Source organism: Periplaneta americana, chromosome 7 (genome assembly GCF_040183065.1).
Source record: "Periplaneta americana isolate PAMFEO1 chromosome 7, P.americana_PAMFEO1_priV1, whole genome shotgun sequence".
NCBI classification, from domain to species: Eukaryota; Metazoa; Arthropoda; class Insecta; order Blattodea; family Blattidae; genus Periplaneta; species Periplaneta americana.
Window position 1 is genome coordinate 20,102,713 of NC_091123.1, and position 13,423 is coordinate 20,116,135.

The 13,423-nt window shown below is 35.6% G+C and overlaps 1 protein-coding gene across 1 annotated transcript in view; it reads left to right on the forward strand.

Moving 5' to 3' along the window:
- Window positions 1-13,423, forward strand: part of snky (ubiquitin protein ligase sneaky) — a 76,662-nt gene that overhangs the window by 26,288 nt on the left and 36,951 nt on the right. The window contains exons 3-5 of the mRNA XM_069829984.1: window positions 6,369-6,491; window positions 9,369-9,478; window positions 11,279-11,512. Coding sequence (XP_069686085.1) covers window positions 6,369-6,491; window positions 9,369-9,478; window positions 11,279-11,512 — 467 coding nt within the window. The remainder of the gene's footprint in view (window positions 1-6,368; window positions 6,492-9,368; window positions 9,479-11,278; window positions 11,513-13,423) is intronic.

Genomic DNA, 13,423 nt, shown 5'->3' on the forward strand with positions numbered 1-13,423 from the left:
TTCTTCAAATAACATTTTACGAGACGTAAGGCTAGTGTGAGACGGAAATCGGAGAAGAGATTCTGGCGAAATTACATCTTGAAAGGTTTATTTTCGTGTAAAAACGCAACGCAGTTTATATTTTAGTATTCTGGTTTCAAACTCAGTTTTCTTGGAACCACTTTAACGTAACATAGACCCTTGTTCGGCCGCATGCTTCAATTCTTGAGCTAATATAAGATACTGTAGATATTCCAGCATAATATCTTCATTATAGTGGGGCACAAACTAGGACAGATTCCTTACTTATATCAAGTGATATAAAAGACATCACAACCCGTCTCGCATAGAACAACACTGGATCTGGACACAGATTAGTCATTGCGGACATAGTTTTGGACGTGGAAAGAAGGCAGTCTAGTGTAGATTCAAGGAACTCAAGAGTATCCTGGAAATCCAAACGGACTAATTGGACAGACTTCTCAGAAATTTTAGATGAAACACTGTGCGAAGAAAGAATTGACATCACACAGCACTTAGATAAAGTACCCTAGGGAAAAAAATCACTAGCATCTTAATCATCTGTGAAAAAAAAAATACATCTAAGGGAAAAAAGTACGAGAGTAAAAAGCTCCAGAAACAGAAAATCTACGCAAAGGGTATGATGATTTGAGAACAGCAGCTGAACGCGCTGGTAAGATAACGAGTGTACGCCTGAAAACAGGTTTCGCTTGGCACGGCTCTGTTCGAAAAGTGGCAATGGCTCGAGGTTTTCCACACGGTCCTCTGCCTAATGTGGCAAATATTAAGTTACAAACATTTTTTATTTTTATGTAGACCTACTTCCTTCCCCAAATGTGGTTGAGGCGATACGTACGGATATTTGGATGTACAGGGACATCATTTTATTTTTACTTGCATTTTTATTGTACCTGCATTTCTGAATGTACTTCACTCCCACCCCTTCACTAATGTCCTTGCTCCCGACAGACACACAAACTTACGGCCGCTGTTGCATTCAAAGTCTTCAAGCGGTGAAGTAAACACTGCAGTGTATAGTGTGTTTCAGAAATATGGTTGCGTTTTCTATAGAAGAAAGAACCTATATTAATAATATCGTACTAACAAATTATATTCAAGAAACGATAAATTCAATTTCAGAGAATATGCTTCAAAATGTTTTTAATAATATGCGTAAAGAATTGAAGCCTGCATTGTAATGAACGGTAACCATTTTCAGCAACTTGTTTAAAAATTCAGATTAGCTTATTTTGAATTGAGGTGGCTAGAAGCAAAGGAATGCTAGTGACATTTGTAATAACATGAGTTAAGTGCATCCAGAGTAAGCTAAAGTATCTAAAATTTTAGTGGCAAAGGGATATTTTAGTCGCATCACACATTAAAATTTAAATAAAAATTTCACCGATTTTACGAAAGCTTAAATATTTAAACCCCATTTTCTCAAAAGTAACTTAAGTGCACTTACAGCCCTTTACTTATGACCCCCTCAATTTAAATGCACTCACTCTCTATATTGTATGTTAACATCAATAATTAATATGCTAAATAAAGTAGACATTACTTAATGAACATAGCCGCCTGAAAAGTTGAGTTTTTGAAAAAAAAAATGTTACTACTCTACTGTATTTTGATAAATTCCATAAAAGTGATGATCAAACTGAAAATCGTAATATCGTATTTCCCTACAACATAAATGGATACACTACTTTTCTCTCCTCCTATACCTAGTAAAATGATTTGTTTACATATTGCACTAGTAACATCAAACTCCTGTAATGGAAGGGGGCAACAGTGTTTCCGAGTATAGCCAGGTTAATGTTAAAAATGTTGGTAAAAATAAAGTGATGTCCCTGTATAAAAAAGTACAACATTTGAAACGTTTATTGGGTGGAACTATAAGAGTTATTTTAATGATTAGAGATGACAGATTTTCGTAAGCACGATAAATGCAAAATTTGTTCAAATAGTCCACACCTGTGGAGTAACAGTTAGTGCGTCTGGCTGCGAAACCAGGTGGCCCGGGTTCGATTCCCGGTCGGGGCAAGTTATCTGGTTGAGGTTTTTCCGGGGTTTTTCCTCAACCAAATATGAGCAAATGCTGGGTAACTTTCGGTGCTGGACCCCGGATTCATTTCACTGGCATTATCACCTTCATCTCATTCAGACGCTAAATAACCTAAGATGTTGATAAAGCGACGTAAAATAACCTACTTTAATTAATTAATTGCTCAAATACTGTTGAAATAAGTGATTTTATGTTCAAAACCATGTTGTCTATTTATTATTGAAGTTTCTTTTACCCGCGATAAAATGCGAAATTGAGTACAAAAAGCAAAATTTGTATGTTTCTGTGAAATAAAATCGAAATCACATTTTATAAGACAATAAGAAGAAAAATATAAATCGGAATTTATCGAAAGGTCCCGACACATACAGATTGTTACATTTTTTTTTTTCAAATAGTTTAGTTACGTCTCCATGTTTCCATATTAGCTTTTACAGTATGAATAACACAGAAATGTGGCATACTTGATAACCTACCCTCTTTGTTTTATCTGTACCGTTATACCGGTTTTTCAACTATTCTGTCTGGTGCTGTAATATTGGCTGCCTATGCGATCTCTTTAGGTTCAGTGTTCACTCAAAGAAGTTTTATGTAGTAGCTGGTGATTGTGTTTGGGTAACAAGAGGAGTTTCATTGTGGAGTAAAGGTTAGTATGCCAGATTGTGAAACGAGAGGACCCAGGTTCAAATCCTGGTTGGGACAAGTTACCTGGTTTAGGTTTTTCCGTGGTTTTTCCTCAATACATTAAGAGCAAATGTTGGGTAACTTTCGGCTCTGGACCCTGGACTCATTTCGCTCAAATGCTAGATAATCATTGTAGTTGATGAAGCATCGTAAAATAACCAATTAAAAACAAGATGGATCGGGATAAAATCACACTATTAACTTTGACATGTTTTTTTTTTATATTCACAATTTCACTGTAATTTTATATTTCTCATTTACTTATTTATTATGTTCAAGAACTTTTACTGAAAATCTAGAAAATTCGCCTGTTAACATTTTGATGACATTGGATTTCTACCACCAAATTCCCACAAAAAAATGTCCCATTCCAAAACTCTACAAATTATTAAAGTGCTAAATTGTTAATTTTAAAGTATGAAATGTTTAATTTTAAGTTGCTAAAATCTACCATTCTATTAATTAATAATTTACAGTTGGATAGAAGAAACATGCCGCTTCTTAAAATACGAGTATGTATTTGGACCAGATGCGTGAGGAGCGAGAAGGGCGCGGCGAAAATGGCCGTCTTTAGTGACCTCAGCGAGGCGTTGCGGTATGAGTCAGAACCGGTTGCTTCAGTGTGAAAAACGGAGTGAGACAAATGGCCAAAAGGCTAGAAGCTCATATAGATTCTTCCTCACAGCTCCAAATTCACTTACAAGGACATGCCATCGCGTGTCTTTTAATATTAGTTCTCCCTTTTTTCTTTTTTCCATTACGTCATTATATTATTCTACACTATTCGTCTCACTCCAATATATAAATTATCGGGTATGGTGTGCTCATCCTGCATGTGGTAGTCTTTATTTAATCTTTAAATTCATTCTTGCCTAAACTACATATTACATACAAGAATAAAGACGTTTCACTTAATCTTAAGTATTTCATAAATCCCGTCACTTTTTTCGCGTGAAATATAGGCCCTACTATTATTACACTCAGCCAGTAGACACGTTATTCTCGAGTAGCGATAGTGTTATGTTTCACAGACAAGCGGAGAAGTAGACTTTGATCATTATTGCAGTTATTTATGTGGTACCAAGCTTCATGAAAACCAAATATTTAATTTCATATCAAAATAATGACCTGGGCAGAAATATGTGAAAAACTCGGTTTCTGTAAGTAAAACTATAAGATGGCGGGGATCCGTAGAATCCTTATAATAGCGTGGAACGTTTATGTGGCTGGTGATTGTGTGATTGTATGGGTTTGGATGTTTGTAGGTTATAATGTGTATGAAATATTATAGACCATTATGCATGTTCCATTATTAAGTGTTTTCGCTATACTTCAGAATACCGCGGAAGTACTAATGCACAAAGACTATGCAAATTAAAAATATTAACACATAAGTTTTTTTATTGAAGACACAAGGGTAGATAAATATATAATACCTACATAGAAAAGATATGTTCTCTGGACCACAAATAAATAATTAAATAAAGCAATAACGACAGATGTACTTAGGCGGTATTCTGAAATCGTTCCAGAGTATTTAATTAGTATTCTTTGTGCACATATTAAGATTTCTCATGATTGGTTTATTGTAGGGAAGTAGGAATTTTTCTCTTGCTGTATGGAAACTTCAAACTATAAAATTGAATATTTTCCCGGAAAAGGGATGTGAAAGAAGCTTTAAGAGTGATGTAATTGTTAAAAGGTGCAATATCAAAGAGCATTAGTTTAATTAGCTTCAAATAATTGTAGGTCACAGCTTGATGAGAACCTTCTTAGAATAATCACAGTCTAGTATATACAGTCACGAAGCTTGAGTTTATGAGGGTACTAGGAACAATAGACTGTGCAGGTACTATTCCGCATTGTCTGTAATGATGCGATAGTGCCGATCCTAATGGTTAGCAACTATCTATGGATGCATATTTACTACATATTGAGCGTCGTGACTGTATATACTAGACTGTGGTATAATCATAAACAAAAAACTTGAACTTTCATTGAATATCGTAACCAATACAAGAAACTAAATACAGCATTTGTTGCTCAAGCCACTGATACCACAGTCTAGTATACACAGTCACGAAGCTCAATACGAAGTAAATATGCATCCAAAGATAGTTGCTAACCACTAGGATCGCTAATATCGCCTCTTTACAGACAATGCGAAATAGTACCGGCACAGTCTATTGTTCCTAGCACCCTCATAACTCAAGCTTCGTGACTGTATATACTAGACTGTGCTGATACTGTGATAATAGGCCTATTCAGTTCTTTATAATGTGTTCAAACTTCATTAAATTTTCCAATAATTATGAGTTGCGGGTTGCATCAAAGTGCTCTAAGGCGCAAGATGCTAGTATAGTATTACAGAAATAATACATTAATGTATTTCAGGTGTAATAAATTACAATAATGAACTATCATGATATACAGGGACATCATTTTATTTTTACTTCAATTTTTATTGTACCTGAGTTTTTTAATGTACTTCACTCCCACCCCTTCTACTAATAAAGTTCATCCGTCCTCCACACAGATCCAAGACCGCATATACAGTCATAGGAGCCTTACGGTCATAGTAAACAGTACGTTTCAAAAATATGTTCGCGTTTTCCAGTGACGAAAGACCTTTCAATATTGCATCATTTTCCATTTGCCTACGTCGCACCCCGGTTTCCCACACCTGCTTCTATTCGCCTCTATGTAAATGCTAGTGGAACATTAATTTCTGTTAGGAACTGGACGTCTACGTAATATTATACCTATACAATTGTTTAAAATAACTTAAATAAAAGGGCCTCGTTAAGTAATTAACTGTCACGTGATTTCCTCCCTTTCTGTGACGCTGCGACGTAACCACTTGGACGGACAGTAAATAGCATGTCTGAGTAATTTCATCTTTTCGGATCGGGCAGAAGTGAAGATTGAATTTACAGTAAGTAAGGTCTCTTTTATAGAGTAGGTACAGAATTATTTCAACATGAGTTACTGATACGAAGTACGAACCTAGTAATTAGAATTACGTACAATAGTATATAGTGCGATAATATGCACTGAACCCTGTATCGAAATGAACAGCCATCATTTTCAAAAATGTGTTTAAATATCCATATTATGATTATTTTTCAATTTAACTTCATTCTCTATAGTGTACGCTAATGTACAGTACACAGTATAATATACACTGCATAATGAATACGTCCGCATGGACAGCTCAGTTCGTGAGTAAAAACACTCATTGTTAATACTGTACTGTATTTTGATTAAACAAAAACCTAATGAAAATTATCAAACTCAAAATCGCGATATTTCCTAGTTTACGTAAATGGATTAACTACTTTTCTTCCCTCCTATACCTAGTAAAGTGATTTGTTTGTATATTACGCCAGTATCATCGAACACGAGTCGTGGAAGGAGGTAGCAAACGGCGTTGATCCAGAGGTATAGGCAAGTTAATATTAAAAATGTTAGTAAAAAAATGATGTCCCTGTACTTAATTATTAGTAAAAGAAAATTTACGATAAATCATTACCCTATGCATACATTTTCTCCCCTATAAACGATAAACATAGGTGTTTAGTTACCAATGTGTAATACGAATTATCCGCTTAATTTTCAGGTTGTGAGAAGGTAACCAAATATACTTGCCCCATCCTATATTGTTTAATATACTCCCGTGAAAATGAGTACAGAATACTGAAGGCTGTGGCTGGATTCTTGTACGGTTGTTTACTTGGAATAGGTGAGTTATATTCGAATTTGAAGCAGATTTGGCCGCTTTTGAGTTCGGACCAAATTTACAGCATTCAGTCATATGAAAGGAGCAGCACAAGAATGACCTTAAAACAGCGGTGACCAAAATGGGTGTCGTGGTTACATCGTGTAATCACAGACATTCAAACGGGTACGAGGAGTTTCATGTACGTTGCTATGTGCTTCACTCACGTACTGAAGGCAAGCAGTGGCGGTATCATGTCGCGCTACAAACTCTGTCTCTATAAGTAGTAAGAGGTGGTTTCATAAAGAATGCGAAGGAGAACTATTTGTTGTTCTGTTGGAGAAAATGTAATAAGTTTACTTTGCTCAACGGTTCAATTGGGAGTATATAGAAATATTAATTGCCACGTCGAATAATGTATTATTATTATTATTATTATTATTATTATTATTATTATTATTATTATTATTATTACTGACCACTAAGTATGTGTTTCTATAATTGTCTGTACGTGCATGAATATTGATATGTTTAGATCTTCTCCCTAGAAGGATAAAATTATTAGGTTTTACCTCAGTTTTAATCTTCTTAATCTTTAGATTAGGGTAACTATTAGTTATTCATTTAATAATAATATTGCAGAAAAACTGATTCAATATTATGTGCCAACGAACTGTTAAACGCCAGGAATTGACATATCTTAAATCATAGCCAGGAAGAGAAAGATGAGATAAATAAATGTAAGGAAGTCCGCTACCTAATGTGGTTTCAAATATCTCGTGCTCTAAACCCTTTTAATATAACAGAATTTCTCAAAAGAGTAATGATTAAAATAGCTTAAATAACTTATCCATAAGAACTACGAATGGAGAGAAGAATATAGAAAATTCCTGATTATATTCAAGAGCAAGGTTAAAAAAGAAGCAAAAAAAATCGTATATTATTCACTGGCTCTTGATGACAGCAGTGACATTACTGATAGCCTACAGCAAAGCTTGAGATTTTTATCCAAGGGATTGATCAAGATGTTAGTACAGGAACCACCACTGGTTGTAGTTTTCATGCCAACTACCTTTCCTCCGCCTCTTTACTTCATAGGCTGTCTGTCGTATGTAATCACTGCAGCTCGATTTTGGTCACCGCTGCCTTAAAATCATCCCCGTAGTCACGGACATAATGTGAGGGGTGCGTATGCGACTCAATTGATCATTAATCTGATCACCGTCGATATGGTATGATTGCCTAAGTCCGGCAGTTGGTGTGGCTTGTATTCGTAAATCCGGTGCTGACAGGTGAGCCATCCCATTTCAGTCCTGACAGAGTCAAGTCCCAACCTCATATGAGTACCGATAAGCCCAAGGAGGCCGGAGCCCCAAACCCTTCTTATTTCAGTATCGGAAACAAATGAGCCGTTCAGAGCAAAAGTGGTCTAAGTAAAAATTGGGTAATGAAGTTTAAAGTAAAAATTCTGTAAAATACAGCGCAAAGTAGCAATTAATATGTCCTTCGTGCTATCTACTGACTACTAATAGTTTAAATAAATTTAATATTAATTGCTACTTTGCGCTGTATTTTACAGAATGTTTACTTTAACCCTTATTACCCAATTTTGACTTACACCACTTCTGATATGAACGGCTCAAATAGTACCTCCAAGACTTTACCACATCCTACTTTAACTACTGAAATAGTAATATGCGCTACAAGAGCGGTATGTTGAAGTTTTCATGTTCGAGGAAAAGTTTGAAAAAGCGAAACGTAGTTGAGCTTTTTTAATTTCCGAGAATTGAAAGAAAACATACCGCTCGTGTATCGTACATTATTTTGCGCGAAGATCGTTTATTACATACCTGAAAGAGGAATTTCTAATTAGTTGCAATGAAATCTCCATCTTGGTTTCTGTTCAATGACGGCAAATTTGCAAAACAAAAATATCTATCTTCAACATTGTTGCTTTAAAATGTTTTCTGTGCTTACTATACTCCAGCAGGCAGTGATATACGTCTGTCTTTTTTTTCCCCAGTCTATAAATGCGAACTTAAAACAAACGGCTTCCTTAATGTTACATGCATCACGAATGCAGTAACTTTAGTGGAGTTGTAGAGTTTACTTAATTTTTGCAAATATTTAAAAACAATAATTAACAGTGCAATTTAGGTGAAATTGCAGTGGTAAGTTTCCAATTTATAATTATTACTATATTGAACGTCTCTAAAAATAATAGCCTATGTTAAAAGCCTAAAGCAGTAAAATCAATATGTCACTTAAGCGGTAAGAAGAAGGAAATTATTATGTGTGTTAGGTTGGGAATACTGAGTGTGGAATTTTAGACTTACCGCGGATTGGTTTTGTGCGGAAACGAAGCAAAATACGCACGATCTCGCACAAATGTTATATAAAATGAGACGAAAATAGAAAGTGTTGATGGAATGGAGAGGAATGAGAGTACCGCGAGAAAATTCCTCTGCAACATCTGCTTTTCCACTACACTTATCATTACGACCTGGGCAGGGATAGAACCCGAACCGCCTTTATGGAAGACCACAGACGCAGTTCGTATGAGGACACAGCTCTCGCCTGCTCTCTTTAATTATTCCCACTAACTCCTTTGCAATTTTCTTATTGGCTTTACATCTAAACTTCGTAAGAACCGAAAACTTCTACAACCTTTGTATAAAACTTTTAAGTGCCTTTTGACATACCGCCATCAGTAGAGTTATTCAGAACAGCTACCGCCCGCAAGGTATGAGTATACATGAAGGCTGTCGAACTCCCACAGTGCCTCGGTTATTCTGCAAATGTGAAAGCCTCAATATAGATCAATTTTTTGCGAGCAGCTGCGATATTGAGAAGTTTCCCTGAATGGTGGCTTCTAAAGAGGCATGTTGTTTTATTTTCCAGCTTTCTATGAACTTATCCTTGTGGATCTGGAATTTACGGAGTACACGTGCCTCATATTGGGTCTGTCAATCTGCTTCGTCCTTGGACTCGGGAACGCCGTCTCTATTCAAGTGAGTGCCACCATCACCTCCCGGGTTTATATGTAGAATTCATGCTGAATAGCTCATAAGATTCTGTAGTAGACATGTATGAAAATTGTGTTGTTTGACAGTAATTGAAGCGGTGAGACCAATAACCATTCAAGTCCACTTCTGGTCATTCATTTTTGCTAATTTTAAATTAAATTTTGGATATTTCCACAAGTGTTACGACTTTAAAAGTTGGTATATTACTTTGCCTTGATCTCTAAAACAACCAGAAATATTATGTTCAAAAAATAATAATTAGGTAAAAAGTAAAAAATAAATGTTTTTGTATTTTTCTTGAATCCTGTGTAAATGGACTTGAATGGTTATTGATCTCACCGCTTCAATTACGTATTTGTCTACGATTTGTTTAGTATATGAAGGACTAACAAAAAATCCAAATTTTGAATTCTCAAATATTTTGGCTTTTGAATTTTTATTTTTGACCTACTCTTTTTGGAAATATTTTCAAATTGAAGTTTTTAGTAGAAGACCTCAACTTTTAAGCTTCATTTTTTTGTTACATTCACAAGACATAGCGCAACATTTCTATGTATTCATTTTATGAAATATCTCATTTTTTTTAATTTGAATCAAGAAAAATAAACTTAAGGAAAAATGGATTTGAAAGTAAAATGAATATTTATGTAAATTAAAATTCTCCTCCGCTACATTCATCTAGTAACTTCAGGAAGCCAATTTAGAACAAAAAATTACTAGATTTGTAATCATAAATTTTGTAAAATAGAATTCTTTGATGAAAAAAAAGTAAAACAGATTTGTGATCAGAATTGAACTAAATCCATTTGGGGTATGAAAATACACATTATAAAGAAGTAAAATAGGCAATAAATATCGTATTTACACGCGTAATTCACGCCATCGCATATTTCACGCACCCAAATTATTTACTACATAATTTAATAAATTAATTTTCTCGTATATTTCACGCATTTAATATTCGTGAAATACTGTAACAAGTACATGCTGGAACTTGAAGTAATGAGTGTGTTATGTTGAGGAGCCCTGAATGTACGGTATCTTAAATGCCGTAACGAGAGTGCATAGCGGTATTTGGGACCGGACAGCTACCTGTTACAGGCGCACCCTTCTCGTCTATGAAAGTCCTTTAAAAATACCGGTATAGGGTATTGACCTCCCCCTACCATTTGAATGGGGGTGGTTTGAAAGCTTTGTGTTGGATCGCATCAGTTGAGTTTGAGACTCGAAAAGGGAAACCTGTCAAAAGCCGTCTGTTAAAAGTTTTAACAATGAATGGTAAATCCCGATATTCGAGTCATACTGCGTCCTTCAAATTAAAAGTTATTGCGTATGCAGAAACACATGGCAACAGAGCAGCTGGACGTGAATTCACAGTTCCAGAATTTAATATTACTACTGGAGGAAACAAAAACAAGCTCTTCAAGAAACAAATGCATCAAGGAAAGCATTTCGTGGGCCAAAAAGTGGAATATTCCCTGATCTTGAAGACAAGTTACTAGGATATGTAAGGGAACTGCGTAGTTTTGTCATTTTTACCCCTAAAAATACCAGCTTGTGAAATTCCTCGCTTAAATCACGCATCCTTAATTTATAGATCGAAATTGCGGGAAAAAAGTGCGTGAAATATTCGAGTAAATACGGTATTATTTGTAAAATTTTCATTATTTTCAGTGGAGTCTCCCCTTAATGATACAGTATTAAATTATGCGCAAATACAAAATATCCCTGACGGCTTCACAATATTGTTATCGCTTTTAAAATAATTAATTAATTTGTTGTAAGATCCGCTGCATCTCGTTGCTGACGGTGCCAAGCTTCTGCGGGCGGGCTGGCCGCGGTGTCCTGAAGGCCGTAGTTCTCGCCTACATGCTGGCGGGGCCCTTGCAGAACATCACCTACAACGGCCGAGAGGTGGTGCGCATCTTCGCATGCTCCGCCACGCTGACCTACAACCTCACCAAGACGCGCTTCGACCTCATGGTCAGGCCCTTCGCCGAGGCCATTCTCAACCTCAAGGTCATAGCACATTTTTTTTTTATTGTCGCTTTAACTTATAACAAAAGTCATATCGCGACACGAATTAATTTTAACAATATATAACATTTAGCAAGTCGTAAAATAAAAAAATAAATAAAAAAAAAGAATATTACACAATTTTATCAAACAATCCAGTCAACTTGAAAAACTTTATGACACTATTGCAGTGAGAAGGTTCACCAAGAGATCTTGCTATATCGTTGGGGATTTTTAGTTGTTGTCGTAACTGATTGTATTGAGGACAGTCCTGGATGATGTGTTTCACAGAAAGAGTTTCACTGCAAGTGTTACAAACTGGAGGAGGTTTCTTCTTTAATAAATAATCATGTGTGAGCTTGGTATGTCCAATACGTAGTCGGTTGATGAGAACTTGATTCCTGCGTGATAGATGATTAGTTGGATATGATAATCTGAAAGCAGTTCTAATTTCCCAGAGTTTGCTAGTAGATGTTTGAAGCCAGTTGGAGTACCATAGATTATTTAACTTTGTTTTAAGATGAGTGGCTATATCACTATTCCAAGTGGCTATGTCCATATCCTGTATAGGAAGACGAGTTGCTTCTTTTGCTGCCATATCGGCTTGTTCATTTCCATGCAGACCCTGGTGGGAAGGAATCCAGATTATGATAATTTTGCTTTGATTGATTGTAGATTTCAGTGTAATAATGTTGAATTTCGTTGATCAGTGGAGATTTAGAGGATGAGTTATGTAGGGCTTTTATGGCAGATTGAGAATCCGTGAAGAGCAGATACCGATCGCTATCAGGATGTTTTAGTACATTCTCAAAGGCCTTTTTAATTGCATATAGTTCAGAAGAGTAAATTGTATAAAATGTTGGTAATGTATGCAGCATGATGTGAGTAGGATAAACTATTGCACATGCAGTGCTGTCTTCAGTTTTGGAACCATCCGTATAAATATGAAGGTAATTTGGATATTTTCCACAGATTTCGTTGAACAGTAGTTGATAAATGTTTTTATTCGTTTGTTCTTTTGGATATTTGCATAATTCTGTATTTACATATGGTACTTTGATCCTCCAAGGTGGTATATTTCTTTGTATTTCTCTAGAAGATATTCGAGGGATTTCTATATTTATTTCACTCAGATATGTCTTTAATCTTGCAGAATATGGTACTGAATGTGTTACTTGTGGAAGAACTCTATGATTAAAGGCAGAGGAGAAAACACATATACATTCTAGAATTTGGAAAGGCAGCTGTCTTGAGAGCATAGGTAATGCTTAGTTGTTTTCGTCGAATGTGTAACGGCGCTTCACCAGCTTCTATAAGTATACTGGTGGTGGGACTAGTTCTAAATGCTCCCAAAGCTATATGTAGAGCTGAAGTCTGTACATAGTACATTATACCTATATACAGATTGTCATGAAATTTCCGCGTGAGAATCCTGGATGAAAATGGAGAAAATATTAGTGACAAAATATCAGAAAAAAATTTTAATTGCACAATTGGCAAAACTGCACTACATAGAATGTCGTAATAGTGTACAACCACAGTCTAGTATATACAGTCACGAAGCTCAATATGTAGGAAATATGCATCCCTAGACAGTTGCTAACCACTAGGATCGCTACTATCGCCCCATTACAGACAATGAGAAATAGTACCGGCACAGTCTATTGTTCCTAGTACCCTCAACAACTCAAGCTTCGTGACTGTATATACTAAACTGTGGTACTACAATATAACGTTCACTGTATTTTTATCTTCTACAATACGAGTGCTGATAGTTTTCCGATAATTTAATTGAGGTTAAAGAATGTTCGTTGTCATGATAATTATTTCGAAACCTGAGATCGAGAAATAATTATTTAATGACAACAAACATGAGTTTAAAAAATTAAATTATCTGAGCATAATTATTATCAC